The sequence below is a fragment of the Zonotrichia leucophrys genome, chromosome 2 (genome assembly GCF_028769735.1).
Source record: "Zonotrichia leucophrys gambelii isolate GWCS_2022_RI chromosome 2, RI_Zleu_2.0, whole genome shotgun sequence".
Lineage (NCBI taxonomy): Eukaryota > Metazoa > Chordata > Aves > Passeriformes > Passerellidae > Zonotrichia > Zonotrichia leucophrys.
Genome location: NC_088171.1, coordinates 141,171,702 through 141,187,449, shown reverse-complemented (window position 1 = coordinate 141,187,449; position 15,748 = coordinate 141,171,702). Strand labels below are relative to the sequence as shown.

The 15,748-nt window shown below is 46.0% G+C and overlaps 1 protein-coding gene across 6 annotated transcripts in view; it reads right to left on the bottom strand.

Annotated features, from left to right (window-relative positions):
* Positions 1 to 694: 694 nt before the first annotated feature.
* The window catches only part of ZHX2 (zinc fingers and homeoboxes 2), a 74,723-nt gene continuing 59,669 nt past the window's right edge, over positions 695 to 15,748 (bottom strand). For all 6 annotated transcript variants that reach the window (XM_064706616.1, XM_064706622.1, XM_064706618.1 and 3 more), the window contains 2 exons: positions 7,344 to 10,018; positions 695 to 2,283 (listed from right to left, as the gene is read on the bottom strand). In XM_064706616.1, coding sequence (XP_064562686.1) covers positions 7,348 to 9,852 — 2,505 coding nt within the window. In that variant the 5' untranslated portion in view covers positions 9,853 to 10,018 and the 3' untranslated portion in view covers positions 695 to 2,283; positions 7,344 to 7,347. The remainder of the gene's footprint in view (positions 2,284 to 7,343; positions 10,019 to 15,748) is intronic.

Here is a 15,748-nt window from a genome sequence, read left to right as displayed (position 1 = left end):
AGATGTATTATCTGTGTGATGACAGACTGCAGGGCCACTGCTATTGTTTTGTTTGAATTGCAGAGATCTCAAAGAGCCCCAGTCCTCTGCCCTAATCCAGGGTATCTGGGATGTACAAATACAGAAACCCCAGGTGGGTCTTGTTCTTCCTAAGCTCCCCAGGAGCGCTGCTAATCAAGTAGGTCAGTGCTCCAAACACACAGATGTGCAACACAAATCAGACAGGAGAGATGCAAACTGCAACACTAAGCCATCAAGTGGCTGTTAAAAACTTCATAAGGGCAATTAAACTATTACCATCCTTTCATACAAGCAGTGGAAAGAAAAGTGGCAATTAGTTTCAGTTACAGCTCTGGGGTTCTGGACAAGCATCTTCAGATGCATTTTCTTTTTGGTCACCTGCTCTGTGCATCCAGGACTGCACAGGCATCTGCCCCCACCCTGGAGGTGAACACCTGAGCTGTGATGGGACATGGGCTCCCTGTCTGTAGCCTGTGCCCAGGGAGCTGCTGCTGTCACTTCCCCACCTTTTGCACACAAAAGCAGCAAACAAAGTGTTGCCCCATCCAGTCCCTCCTCTTCAGCAATGAACCAGACAACTTTAATTCACTTGTTGCCACCCACTGCAAACCTCCCTCTACACTTATATGTTGTGCTGATGATTAATAGAAATAACTCCATATGGGTGAATCACAGGGGTGGCTTCATTCATTTGTTCACTTTGTGAATCTGCAATCAAAATAAAAGTGTTCCCCAAAGGCTCATTCCCAGGCACTGTCTGCATCCTTCCTGCAGGAAACAGCTCACTGACAGGGGGGAATACACATTAGTATTCATGGAGTTCACTTTAATAAAGTTAGTATTTGCCAAATTCTGCAAAACCAGTAAAACCCTCATTGCAGCTCTAAAGACATCAAACTCCTGTGCACAAAGTTTGGGCTGAGGTTGGGTGGAGTTTGGTTTTCTTGGGCTTTATTTATTTATTTTAGAGTAAAACAAAAGAGTTGAGAAAAAAGTTACCAAAATTTTTAGCCTTTGTTTTATTGAGTTACAACAAATGAGCAACAAGTTAGAAAAGTTGGATTTATTCAAACTCCCTACATCCTGTTTGTGCAGCACACTGAAAGGTGGGCAAGTTCTCCAACCCCAGCTCCTCAGAGGAACTCACTGGGCAGCTCTTGCACCCAGGCTCCTGCTCCCCTCTGCTCCCTCCTCACATATGCACAGACAGACATCCCCACACAAATCCAAATTAGCAGTATTTGAAAAAAAGTGCACTCAGGAACCTAAGAGTGATCTAAAAATTTAGTGGCAAGGGTTAATAAGAAAGTTCTGTTGTGCGCTACAACGTCTAAAGCTGGAGGGCAGCTGCTGGTTATGGTGTCCATCACTGCACCAGCCAAAGAAACACAAATAAATTTGGATTATGAAGCATCTTCATTTCCTCATTCCAACCCCTCTGGGAGTTGGAATGCATGTTTAAACAAAAAGTGCTAAAAAAACCCCAAAACCAAACCAACGATCAAAAAAAGGCATTCTAGCCAAATCTTCAGAGACCCACAGCTGGGGCTGGCTGGTGAAAAGTGAAGTACAGGAGCTGGAGAAGACTTGCCTCGTAGGAGCATGGAAAAGCAGAGATTTAAATATTTCAATCAGTAGCAGGTGGCCATGGAACAAAACAAAAAAGTCAAAACAACAAGAGAAAAAACAAAAAAACAAACCCCACTGCTCCAGAACATGTTTAACTGGTCTGAAATGTAAACTGGAGTGGGGATCTGGGCTCAGGTGTTGATCTACACCAAGACAACTCCAAAAGATTGCAACTCTTTCTTAAAACACTTCAGGAAAAAAAAATCTCCCTCCTCCACAAAAGACACTTCCCTCCCCCCAACCAACCCAAAATTTCTCAATTGCATTATATGCAAGAATAACTTGCACCTATTAAAAAAATTAACAAAATTTTTATGTTGTACAAATCTGTTCCAGTAGAGGAAGAGGCTGGGCAGGAAAGTGGGTGGGAGAGAAACTAAGAGAAAACTATGTACAAGGACCCTTTCCTCTTTCTTTCTTCTCTTTTGTAATGCAGTAGTAGGACTTTGGCACTATCAACAATTCCATGGTGATGCTCCATGAGAATATTTCTTCCCACTGTGCCTCCACAAGCGCGGTTTGAGACTCGGAGTCACAACACACTCTCTCACCCAGGCAGGAAAATAGAGTTGTCTTCTATTTTCAGAGAGCATTTCCCCTTCAACATCAGGACAGTGCAGCTGAGGAGTACCCCTGCAAAAATCACAACAGCAGCAGATCATTTTTTAAAGCACTGTTTGAGCTGTTAACTATGATGAGACCTGGTTTACATCCCTGCACATGTGGTAACCCTGTTTTGTGTTAACTGCACCCAAGGCCTTATCACAGCCTCACCTGGTAGGGTGCTGCATTTTTGCTGCATGTAACACCCAGTTAACAACCCCCTAGAGACTTCCAACAGGGATATACGGTCCAGCCTTGGCTCAGGCAGATTCTCACACTGACTCAAATGATGCCTGTACGTGTTTGGAGCAACCACTTTGCAACCACAGGACAGACAGTGAACCAAGATGACTTCAGGTCTTTCTCCCCCAATAAATCCCCTCATAATACCTCATGTTTTACATGATCTTAGAAAATTATACAAACTAAAAGACAATGGAAAAAGTTGGATGTGCCCGTGCTCTGCAGAGCAGCTTCCTGGTTCTGCTGTCACTCCTGTACCTACATAAAGGCTGCACAACTGGACCAGAGATTAAAAGATGACCCCTCAAAACCCAACCTTCAAACAGGCACCAATTCACACCTATCCCCAGTTCCCAGAAAAAGCAAGGGCTCTCTGACAGGGATTATGCTCAGTTTTTCCACACTGAGGTGTGAACGTGCAAGAAGTGCAAACATCCTCGTCAGCCACCCTGCAGCAGTGCTCACTGAAACCTGAGCTGACTGGTTATCTCACACCTCTCAGGGATGTTGCTGCCTGCTCTGTTATTTCCCATAAAAGCAGTGGGCTCTCTCTGGCATCTGCAATGCAGTCAAGCCCAGGGACAGCCACAGGCTTGCACCAACATCAAGGGGAAAAGTCCTTTCCCCACCCTTGAGACCTTCCCACACAGGCCCCTGTTCATCCTGACTCACTGGAAATTTTTAATTGCTGCACTGGGTTTTGCTTCTCCCTCTGAAATCCTTCATTATATTAGAGCTTGAGTCTCTAATGTACCTCACTCATTTCAGGGGAAAAACCATGTCCTCCCTACTTCAGCCTCATTCCCTACAAGTTTTAGGGTGACCTGAATTCTGCAAAAAATACTGGTCAAGGTCAATCCCTTGCTGAGTTACTTCAGCATGCTGACTTGGAGCCCAGCACCAGTGGCAGACACTTCCATGAGCTTTCTAAATGAAACCCTAAACCCCAAGAAAAGTGAGAACTTGGGCAGGAAGTGAGAAACCCCAGTGATGTTCACTACTGGTGGTTTTGAACACTGAGGAACACACTGGGTCCCTGGCCAGCAGGTCACCTGAGCTCCTGCAGCAGGGCACAGGGGGCTGGAGATGCCAGGAGGACCCAGACTAGCTCTGATGCTCAGTCTCATGCATTCAGCAGATGCAATGGATCACTGCCTTCAGGCTTTTTTTTCCTACTGTGCAACCTTCACACATGGTTTGACTTTGGCAAATCTCCACAGAGCAGTGGTCACAGGCACCAAGATCTGGGGCGTTCAGGCACCTCATTCCTACCATGAACCACAGAGTCCGGTGCCACATCTTGCAGGGCTCATGCTTAAAAAAGGAGGTCATGAAATAACTCCAAAAAAAGTTTACTGTGGAAAGGTGGTGATGGGGAAAAAACCAGATCATTCTGAGAAAAAACAAAAGCTCTGATCTTGGGAAAACCCCACAGGGAGACAACACTAACAAAAGCCAGCAGAACTGGCCCTCTCTGGTCCTGCTCTGCTGTCTGAGCTGTAGTTTGCTGTGTTTAACTCAGAACAGTTTCTGTTTGTCAGTTTGTGCACAGCAGGAGGACAAGGGACCCAGTTCTGACCTGTGCTGTGGGAAGGGAAGGCAGGAACCTCTGTGCTGATGGAAAGGGAGCTACAGCTCTGTCTTGACAGAGCAGCTGGGCCTCACTACAGGAGGGACACAAAGCTTCAAGACAGTCTCAGGACACCTCCAGAGATGGCTTTAGTGCACCCTACAGCAGCCTCTCAGCATCTGGGAGGCCTGGTCTCCCAGCCCCACTGTTCAAGAAAGCTGACCGCTTCATGGAATAAATCCAATTTTGCCAAAAGCTTCAGATACAGACTGTTATTAGTAACAGAGCCTCTCCTTAGTCCTGGGACAGCATTGCAGAGCCTGGCATGCATCCTGCTCTCACAAAGGCCCGGTCCCTTGTGAAATTCCCTCTAGCTGCAGCAGCAGCAGAATCTGCCAAACATGGATCAGTTTGGGAAAATCTCGGTTTTTTAAGGCATAAGATCTGTGTAGGCTATGACACAAATGCTCTCTAACAGTTCCAAAATCTCCTAAAGCTCCACACTGGTGAAGAGAGTGACTGAGATGGTCTGAAAGAGCTGAGGTTTTACAAAAGCCACACATAAATTCAGTCAAGAAGGGTATGGAGGTCAATCATCAACAACCATTCATTTTAGACTATGAAGATCAAGCTGGCAAAGCAGCAACCCCAGGAGTATGCAAGGAGCAGCTCCTGCCTGGTGCACGGCTCAGCTGTGAGACTCACCCAGCAAGTGTGGCTGAGTGAGAGACAAGAGCAAGCCCCTGTCAGCTATTCAGTCCACCTCTTACACGTGGTACCTGAGGAGCCTGTTAGGAAAAATCAAACTTTTATGACAACTGACAGAAACAGAAAGCTCTCTGTCAGGTCAGACAAAAGTCTCTGCTTTTGAGTCATACCCTGGATGGCGCTTGGGATAACACCTTGTTAATTTACCAACAAAATTTTAGCTGAAAATTTCTAAGATTGGCTGCCCAATGAAAACTTAGAAAAAGTAGTTGAGATTATTCCCCGAGTCCCAGCAGTGTGGGGTATAAAGATTCCAAATTTTGTGTCACAATGGCTGTGGCAATGCCTCCATGAGCAGCACTTGCATTCCTCAGCTGAGACTTACAGGCAGAATACAGGAAAATTAAAGACTTTTTAAAGTCCCCAGACCAGCACACTGAGAAAGTGGCAAGGAGCAGAGGACAAAAGGGCCCTCTGACCATTACTGCACACGCTGCAGCAGAACTCCTGCTCCAGTGCACCTTTTCTCAGCAGGTGTATTGAACACACAACCACCTGAAAGCTCCTCATGAAAATGATCACTCAGCAACAGTTTAACTGAGATCAAAGCTCTTATAAAAATTCCTCTCTGATAACACCTGAGCACCTCCAGAGCCCTGAAGTTTTATAGTCAACACCTGTACCAGGGCACAGAGGCAGGAGGGTCACTCCATCCCTGGCACGGCTCACAAGCACAAAACCCAGGCACCAAACCCAGGCTGCTGCAAGGAGCTGGTGCACATCTTGGTTTCATAGTACAAGAGGTTTGTAAGGAACAGGGGTTTCAGGCAACTCCCCCTGCCCCTGCCTTCTTCTCCACTGCCCCTCTAAGCCCCTGATATGATCCCTCTCCTCAGAATCAAAATTTATAGCTGGAAGGGGGAAATGTTCTGGAATAACAACCCAGAGAAAAAGAATCCCACAATGCATTTATTCCTCACACATTTGACTTTAAAAGGCAGATCAGATCCTGGCTCTCCCCTCTTATGTGCTGCACAACAGTGGCACCCCAGTGTGCCTCTGGCTGATGTTCCCACATCCTTCTTCCTTTAATCCCTGCCTTTGACACCCAGGTAACACCTGCTCCTCACATCCCTAATTATCAACTTTTCCAAGGATAATGCAGGACAGTACCTTGCAATGCAGTCTGATCTGTAAGATTTTGTTATAAAGGTGCTGTCATAACATTTCTCAAGATTAGCTAACAGAATTCACAGGTAAAATAATACCACTGCAGGGTTGGTTTTTTTTCCTGAACTCAGAGAATGTCCAGGAGCCTTTGGGACAATACTGCACTGGGAGAAAGTGGTGTGCTAGCCAGCAGGGCTCACTGCCAAAAACTGCACCTCTGCAACAGGTGCTTCAATCCAAGTACTGGTAGCTACAATAGCAGAAGTCTTAAAGACAAGTGTGCAGGCACTTCTATCAGTCCTGGCTTTTGTATTTATTTATTTATTTATTTAAATTCTTATTTTTTAAAGAAATGCTAAAGTATATTTTACTCATTAGATGCCAGAAAATTACCAATTTTCTCAAACAGGTTTCTCTTACTATGGTTTTTAATGCAGGATGCTGAGTTTTCTGTAGAATAAGCTCTAAAGTTGTGGTTTAAGGGAACTCCAGATTCAGGTATACTGAGCACAAAATGTTACAGGTTCCAGTGAACTCAATTCAATATGCAGGAATTACTGACAGTGCTTGTTCCAGATTTACACCTGTGCAGCTGTGATCAGAAACAGGTTTCAGCTCTCCAAATAATAAGTCCTTCTGCATTGGGAAAGATCCCCCCACCCCCCTTAAAGCCAGGCCCTGCAGCTTGCTTTTAAATTCAAGATCCTGTGAAGAAGAGCTGCTAAACACCCACACAGCTTAGTCTGGGGCATTTCCTAAGCCTCTAGTGAGAGCAAGCAGAACAAAGCTAGACTGAAGAGAGTTCTCACTTGCAAGAGGAAGAAAACACATTTGCATGAGCCACTTCAGTCCCACTTTTTTTTTTTTTTGCTCGCTTTTGCATAAAGAGGCATCTGTGTCCTAGGCCCTTCCCCCAGTGACCTTTTGTTTTCAGCATGGCAGGATGCTGCAAAGGAAGGACCTGAGATGCAAAAACAGGCACAGCCTCTAGTCAGTAATCTCTCAGCAAGGGGGTATTAGCAGCTAGTGTTACCTACTATTTCTTTGTGTGGCTCAGCTAGCATGTTTTATGTAAAGTACATATAGATTGTTTAAAGACAGAAAGTTTTAAGCTTTAATCACTTATTGCAAAAAAAAAAAAATTTGAAAACCTCCCTTATCCAGGACTTGACCCATAAGGAGACAAATAACAAGGCAAATGGCACTAACCCCTCCTCTATCATGCAGTTGGCTTTAATTTACAAGCAGAATGGGTCTCCCTTTTGTTCAGGCATCCAGCAGGCACAAAGCATCCGGCAGGGATGGGCTCCAGGCATTTACACTGAAGCAGGGCTACAGAATGCTGGAAGCACACCCTGCCAAAGGCAGGCTCAGAGCACCGGGGCACCCTCAGCATTACCTGTCTATACGTGGGAATTGTCTCCAGATATACTTTCAGAGTCCAAGTCTGGCAGCTCTGTGTGGCCCTCTGTGGGGGCTGTTTGGCTCCAGCTGTCCGTACAGTCCGAGGCAGCGTCGTCCTCGCCCACCGTCACCTCCACCCAGCTCACCTCTGCTGGCTCCTCGTTCTCCTCGCTGCCAGGGCCCTCGTGGCTGTTGCTGCACTCCAGCCTCTCCACCCCCTCTGCCTGATTCCCCAGCAATGAGTCCTTCAGTGGCTCACAGTCTCTTTTTGCTCTCACCACCGGTTTCCCCCCATTCTCTTCATTCAGTTTTTTATGCTCCTGGTAATGCTGCCGAGACACCTCATTACCATTCTTTGGACTCTCAATGTGTTTCGAGCTCTTTTTCTGGCTTTGCTTGTTGGGACCATCGCCAGCACACTGCTGCTGGTACTGGTCAATCCATTTAAGTGACCCTGTTCTCAGTGAGGACCGGTTTTCCTTGAACCAGCGAACGATTTCAGTTCTGGTGAGCCCAGTCTGAGATGCCAGCTGGTCATACTCCTGGGGTGATGGCCACTGGGTCCTTGCAAATGTGCTTTTCAACAGATGAATTTGCTCTTGTGTTTTCTTCAACGCGCTGGAGGATCCAGTTAAAGCACCAGGGAGCTGAGAGCTGGTCAGAAGTTCTGCCTGACTTATTGCACCATTGGGAGTTCCTTGATCCTTAATTTTTCTGTATGATCCCATCGAGTCCAGGACAGCTTGCTCCATGCTGTCCCTTATCTTTCTCCGCTCAGAGAACCATGAATCTATCTCCCTCCTACTCAGCTTGGTCTCCACTCGAAGCCTGTCCAATTCTGCCTGGGTAGGAAAAGAGCATTTTAGGAAACTCTCCTCAAGGGCCCTAAGTTGCTCTTGAGTTTTCTCTTTGAATCTCTGGGGAGGAAGATCTGTGTAGGGGTGAAATGACCGGCCATGTCGACCGGCTGAAGGTGCTATTTGATCTTTCCCTAAAGCATCACCAGGAATTTGCACAATGCCCCTCTGACTTCTGTACCTGTGGTCACTGAACCACTTTTTGATCTCACTCCTGGAAAGACCTGTTGCCTCTATAAGCCGGTAGACTTCTGCATCATCAGGAAACTGGCTTGCCATGAAACTGGCCTTCAGCTCTGCTATCTGCTCCTTGGTCTTTTTCCTCTCACTGGCTGGGGTCACGGGAACAGCAGTCACCTTGGCAGGAATCTCAGGCACCTGGACTACGTGAGGACGCTTGGCCTCTGGGGCACTCGATAAGGTCTGTATTGTCCTCTTTTGGCCCTGGTTTGGGGCAACAGCAAGGGTAATTGGTGAACAGGAAACAGTTGAACCATTTGACACAGGAGTCAAAACCAGGCCAGTCTGGCCCAGTATCTGACAAGGCAAAGCTGTCTGGATGATGGGCTGTGGCATTTTTGCAGTTGCCAAAGGAGCTGGCAGGACGGTGATGGTCTGGGGAACTGCCTGGATAGTACCATTGAACATCTTCTTCCTTGCTTCCTCCACTTCTTCAGGAGACCAACTTATACCGTGCTTCAAGCGCTGCGTAGCAAACCAAATTCGGATTTGTTCTTCGGGATGTTTTGACGCTGCCGTCAACCACGACAGCTCTGCTTGGGTTGGGTAAGGAAACTTATTAAAGGAGTTGATCATGGTTGCATTAGTGTCCAGTGCAGAGTTGTATTTGGTACTGTTCAGAGGGACTGGGACCTTGGGGACAAGGTTGATATTTGGTGGCAGCTGTACAGAGGGCATAACATGGGCTAACACATCATGGAGCAGGTCTCCATTTATACAGGCAATCGCTTCAGTGGCCTCAGTGATGATGCGGGGCAGAGCGCCATCCATGTGGTTTTCTGTGACTCCCTCCTCTGGCTTTTTAGATCCCTTCTTGGCTTCCCCTTTAGGCTTTCCCAGCTTCATCACGGGTGCTTTGTTTGCACTGACTCCCCCATGAAGTGAATCGTCACACTCTGGGTTCTCCAGCCCACTGCTTGTGACAGTGACATCGCTAGTGGCAGCCTCGATAGACTGCTCAAGGACAGTCTGATTATTGCGTTTAATTAACTTCAGTTTAAAGTTGGTCTCTCCCGGGTGGTACTTTGTGTTGTGGTCAGATAAAGAATCGTATTTTTTGGTTGTGAAGTTGCATTCAGCACAGACATACAGGGGGTTAAGAATGACATTTGGATGCTGGGTGTCAACGTGCTCTGTGAATTCATTTAGGTTTTGTGTCGAGTAAGGGCAGTACTTACACTCATAACCACCCTGGGGTTTCTTAGACTGATTTTCACCCACGGGCTTCGCCTCCACCACCTCGCAGTCTTTGACTGAGTTTTCTGAAGGCCAGGTTTTTTTGGAGTCCTGCTGTGCTGCCCCAGCCCCCTTGTCTTTGGGAGTCTCTGCGCCCTCGGCACCTTCCTGCTCCACGACCTCAGAGGTTCGCACCATACAGGGAGTTGTGGACTTTCTCTTGCTGGCCATGGCAGCTGCTGGCAGGTGGCTTCTTTTGACAGGGGGAGCAACCAACTCAGCAGATCTTGCAAGCAGCTCCAAACTTCCCTGATTATTTGACTCTGTTTTGTTTAAAGACTTTCCGCCCTGGCTGTGACCCTCAGCTTCGCCAGCAGACCCGTCAGCTGCATGACACCTGTGAAACAAAGCACATGTTGTTAGCCACCGATCAATAAAACACAGATTTAGCAGAAAGCCACAGCTCAAGGTGTGTGCATTTGCAAGGCATGTGTGTATTTCGTATATTGCCAAACTCTTCTTCCTCCACGTCATCATTTTAAGAGTCAACAATCTCCCCAAAAATGAGAAAAGTCATGGGTAATTTGCAATGAAGTGCACCACAGGAGGAAAATGACTGGAACAAATAAGATGAACAGACAGAGAATTCTAATTTCCACTAGACTCAATGTGTTTAGTTAGGAAAAGAAGAAGATAGTACTATAAATACTGCATCTTTTTATAGAAGCTGCAATTCTATTAATTACTATTTTGAAGCCTGCAGATTTGAAATTGAGTGTGATTTATATTAAACTTAATTACTTCCCACTGTCACTTACCTTGTAAATATGACTACTAAATGATTATGGTTACTAATGATGGGTGATTTCTAAATAAAGCTATAGGATCTGCCTTGGTTGTAAAAGTAGTGGCAGAAAGAAGAGTTAATGTAAATCAACACTTGCAAAGGTCTGTGTTTTGAGAAAAGGTGGGCTCAAAGAAACTGCAGCAGGAAACTACAGCAGATTTGTGGAGGCCTATAAGTCTTTTCCAGATGAGAAGTTCCCTTAAAACACCACTTCTCACTCAGTATTGGCAGAAACAGCTATCAAAGGCCACAGAAGTCCTCAGATTCTTTTTAAACAGGGTCCCTTTCTGTGACCCCACTGATAATGTCCCAACTTCTGCATGTCATTCCCTACAGAATTAAAAAAAAACAAACCAAAACATTTAAAAGCTTTATTTTTAATGCTGAAGCACTTCTGAAAGTTCCCAAACGCACAATTCTGTAACATGTATTTTCTGAAGGATAGGAGAGTCATCAGTCAGAACAAGCAAAACAAAAATTACACCAGCTTTTTTAGGATCTAAATACACTCATCAGGACTGGATGGAGGGAAAAAGAACAATTTACTTGTCAAAAGAACTTAATTAATAAATTTTAAAAAAAGATAAAAAAGGTCACTTCCTTATTTGACAAGATGCTTTTTAAAATTTATCACCAATTCAAATTTGTTATTCTTCCCAGTCAGATGGTCTCTGGTTTCATAATAATTCTACAGTCTTGACAGAAAACTCAGTTTTAACAATCAAGAAGCTCTTGGAATTGAGTGGGAGACACGCTGGTGTTCACAAACTGGAGGAGGATGGAAAGGGGAGATTTGCAGAGTGGGTCAGGCCTGCACTGAGTTCTGCAGAAGTGTTCTAAATGGAGAATTTGAGCTAGAGATCCAATGTATCCCTATCCCTACTCCTTGCAGGGGGGACAGACTGGATGATCTTTAAAGATAATTTCCAATCCAAACCATGATCACATGTCTAACCAAATGCGCATTTGCTTATTGTGAATATTGTAAACTATAAGCTAAATCCAGAACCAAAGACATGAAGATCTAACAAAATAAAATATCACTGCAGCCACATCTGGACACATCCAACACCAGCAGAGACTTTGTAACCACCTGAGTGCTGTCTCTGTATCTGCTCCTCTCACTGGAGCCTTGGCTCCATGACAGAACCTGTGAAAACAGCCACAGCTCCTTGCTTGTGTTTGCAGCTCAGGAACTCTGCAGTTCTCCAGAGCACAGTGCTGCTGCTCTGCCTGTCACAGAGCATCCCATTCCTGTACACATGGAAACTCAAACCATGCACTGCCAGGGGAAGCAGCCCCAGCTGGGGATAAGAGCAGGGATGGCACCTCCCAGCTCTACAAACTCAAAATCCAGCAGGAAGCAATTCCCCATCCACAGAACACTCCATGTGCGGATTCACCACGCACCGAGTAAGGCTCTGGTGACACTCAGGCTGTGAGACACCAAACACACCCTGGAGAAGATCCCATGCACGTTTACCATGGTGCAGGAGCCTCTGCATAGCTGCCCACTGCCTTGTGCTCACAGCCACTGCCACTACTGCAGCTCCCAGCCCTGCCACACCCAGGCATGCTCCTGCACACCTGGGGAAGCACCAGAGCACCTGGCTGACCTGCAAGGGTGCATCTGAGCTCCAGGAGCTTCCCTGGGAAACAGAGCACATCAGCTGAGCTCTGTGAAACAGGCATGGGGCTGCCCACAGGCTTGCTTATGGCTCTGCCTTGGTCAGGGTGACCCAGTGCTATTTCCCCTAACCTAGGACCACCAACATTGTCACCACCATTCTTCAAAGCATTTGTCTCTGAGCCAACGTTTCCTTTTCTGCTTCCTTTTTTTCCCCCCTTCTGCCTTTGAATGATAAACAAACAGAAGAACAGTGAAAGCAATGATGCCTGGTTTTCTGTACATTTGTGGCTATTTACCATTGAACTGGATTACACTGAACATTCTCTGAATGCACTGAATATTCCTTCAAAATTCCCCTTCTACTTCACCTCACAACTGTCCTTCCACCAATATTTTGGCTGTGATCTGTGACTTGCTGTGTCCCACTGCAGGTGGGATCCCAAGCTAGAGACAAACACACACCTGTCCAGTGCCCATCTTCCTGATCACTTATTTTCAACTGTGCTTGCAGAAAATTAATTTGCTTTGAGGCTTATTCCTTTACACCAAATTTGGCTGGAACAGACCAAAAGATGAGAGAGACAGGGGCAGAATGGGCTCTGCAAGCCCAGCTGTGGACAGGGTGAAGGTGATCAGGACATCTCACTCTCCTCTGTAGATCCCACATTTGTGAAACTGACTTTCTGAGAGGAGGGAAGGGAGGTGCAAGGCAGCGTCCTGGCCAGGGTTATGAAGATGGAGCCATGGCTCCTGAGATGCTCCTCTGAGTCTTGCTCTCCCTCCCAGGCCACAGCTGCACCTAATGGTCTGCTCCTGATTTAATGCATGACCTCGTGCAAAATTCATGTGGCAACATCAGCAAAAAGGAAGAAAATTCAAAGGACATCAAAGACAGAGCAAGGCTTATCTATATTTCACTGAACTTCCCCCCACCTCCACATGAAGAAAAAGCTAGGAACATAAAGGAATGTGATGGAAGAGAAAGAGTGGAAAAGGAGAAACATCTAGGTTACAGCTTTGAATCTATCAAAGGTTTCTCAAAGGTCAGACTAAATGTTTTGAATTCCCCAGTCTCTGGAAGCTCAGCAAGCTCTCTGCTGCACCAAGCTTCCAACTCTCATGAGGACAGGAGGACTGGCCTCAAACAAGGATGCTCTGATACAGAGGAAGGGCCAAGATCCCTTCAAAACACATCTAAGCGTGTGGAAAGATGATAAATTCTGTCTGCTACAGTTCTTCCAGAAAATTTCACAGATTGTTTCTTCTCTTCCTTCTTCCTTTCCACAGAGTGGTTTTCTGCATGTCTAATTGCTGGCTCTCTAACCCTACACTTTGGGTAGGTTTTTCTGCCACATGAGAATCATGCTGCACCACAGAAATCAAGCACAACTCAAATGCTTCTTTTGAGAGGTCAATAAAAGAAACAAATGACTTTTAGTCTCTGATGTGTAGTCTTGGGCACTCATAACTAACTACAGGCTGTCTTTGTCCCTTCAACCACACTGTCAATGATGGGGAGGAGGAGAAGTCCAAGACTTTCCTGAGCAAGGAGAGTTCATTGGGATCTCCAAGCAGTAGCTCCTGCAGGACCTCAGTAAGGATCCATTTGGGATAAAGCAAGAGAAAGCTCCAAAAGAGGACTGGACCCCCACACCCAAAGCCACATCCTTAGGAGGTGCATCATGTACATTTGCAGGGACTGCCACAGCACATCCCAGAACATTAGAGAAAGCAGCAAGAGCATCTCACAGCTTTCAAACATGAACCACTTGCCAGAAAATCAAAGGCCCAGCAGACAGCTTTAAATATGCAGTGTTGCTCCTGAAAATACTGATAAAGGATGCCACGTCAGCTCCTCCAATGCAAGGCTCAGCCACTGGCACAGCCTGGTGCCAACCTGAGCTGCAGCTCACCCCCTGAGCCCCGTCCTCAGGAATGCATCCTCCCAGGGCCAAACCCACACCTGATATTCAGTGCAGGGCTGCACCATGGCCAGGTCAACCTCCATCCCTAAAGCTGGCCCTGCTCACCTTATATTTTGTTATGGACAGGACTGTGGACAAGTAACCTGTATTTTTGGGCTTCTGCCACTGTGGAGAGCCCACAGCAGTGAGGGGCAGGGCTATGTCAGCAGCTGCCTTGGGAGCTCACTGTGTCCTCAGTGGGCATAGGGAAGGAAGTGTCCCCATCCCTCCAGCTCACCTGCCACATCTCTTGTCTCTCCCCATACTCCCCATACTGCAGGGGGTTGGAAGAAAAAAAAAATCTCATTTTCTGAACTTTCTTTTTAAATTAACAAATGCACAAAGCAGCAAAAGGCAACCAGGTGAAAAAACAAAAGTGCTTGGCTCCAAGTAGAATCTGTCATTGTGAATGAGGTTTAAACCAAACCACAGAGAACCTGTGTACAGGAACAAAACCTTTCAATCTGCTCTGCTTCAGCAAAGCCATCTAGGACAGGAGCACACAAGTTAGAAGCAATGCCTTCTTTTAAACTTATCTCTCCACAAAGTGTGTCACAGCACTTATGACTGAGGCCCTAACCTGTCTTCTTTTAATTTCTGAAATTTGTTTAGATAATGAAATAATCCAGCCAGAGTCCTCTGATAATGGAACTCCTGTTAAAACAGCTACAGAGCATCTGACAGGAGAATGAAGTGAGATCTTAATGGCAACTCTGTGCTTGACTGAGGAAATGCCAGATTTCCTATCCTGGCCCCAGACTGGGGAAACTGCAGAGAATCACACAGGAAAAACAAACAGGGTTTTTAGGCCTGGCTGGCACTGGGAAATGCTTGCCTGTGTAGCAATGCCACCTTCCATCAGCATAAGGGAACTGTACAGTGCAAGCTAAGGGATGATAAAAACAAATCCAAAGGTTTCTCTTGCTGAATATTGAAATCTTTTCACTTTCTCACATCTTTACCTTGTGCACATAGCTAAATTTTACACCCGACTTCCACCACAACAAAAGGCAAATATTAGGGTAGAAACTGAACTCCTTTTCTGCACTGCTGTTCCCACAGGCTCCTCCAAGGTGGTGGCAGAGCAGGAATTTTCCATGGCACCTGGACACAGCTCAGTTGTAGAAAGCATCATTTAAAACCCTGTGAGCTCGAAAAGTGGTAGGGCAGGGGGGAGATAGGGAGAGATATGCTGCTTGTTTTCCCTTACACCACAAAACATGAATGAGTCTGGAAAAGGCTGTCTAAAGAGAACCAGATTTGAAAGTATGTCTAATTCAAAAGCATGGAAAACTTTAATTTTACCAGAAAGGAAAAAGCACATCAGAATTATCACTGCTTTGTGCTGCACCTTGCTTTCAGCCAAGGGCTGGAGTAAAGAAAGAGGTTGAACCTCCCAGGCAGTGCAAATGGATCTTTACTTTTCACAGATAAACCTCATTTTTAAGAACAAACAAACAGAAAAAACCCAAACACTTTAGGGACACTTGTGTAATTTGCCAATAAAATCTTTCTTTGTTTTTTCATCTTGCTGCATTGTTTGCTCTGCCCTGTGCTGGCAGAGAGTTCCCAGCACCTGGCCTCATTTGAAAATGAACAGTGGGAAAACCACCAGCATGAGGATAACTGCAAATAAGCACACAAATATATAGCAGAGCTCATTTGCAAGGGCTGGCTGATGTTTGA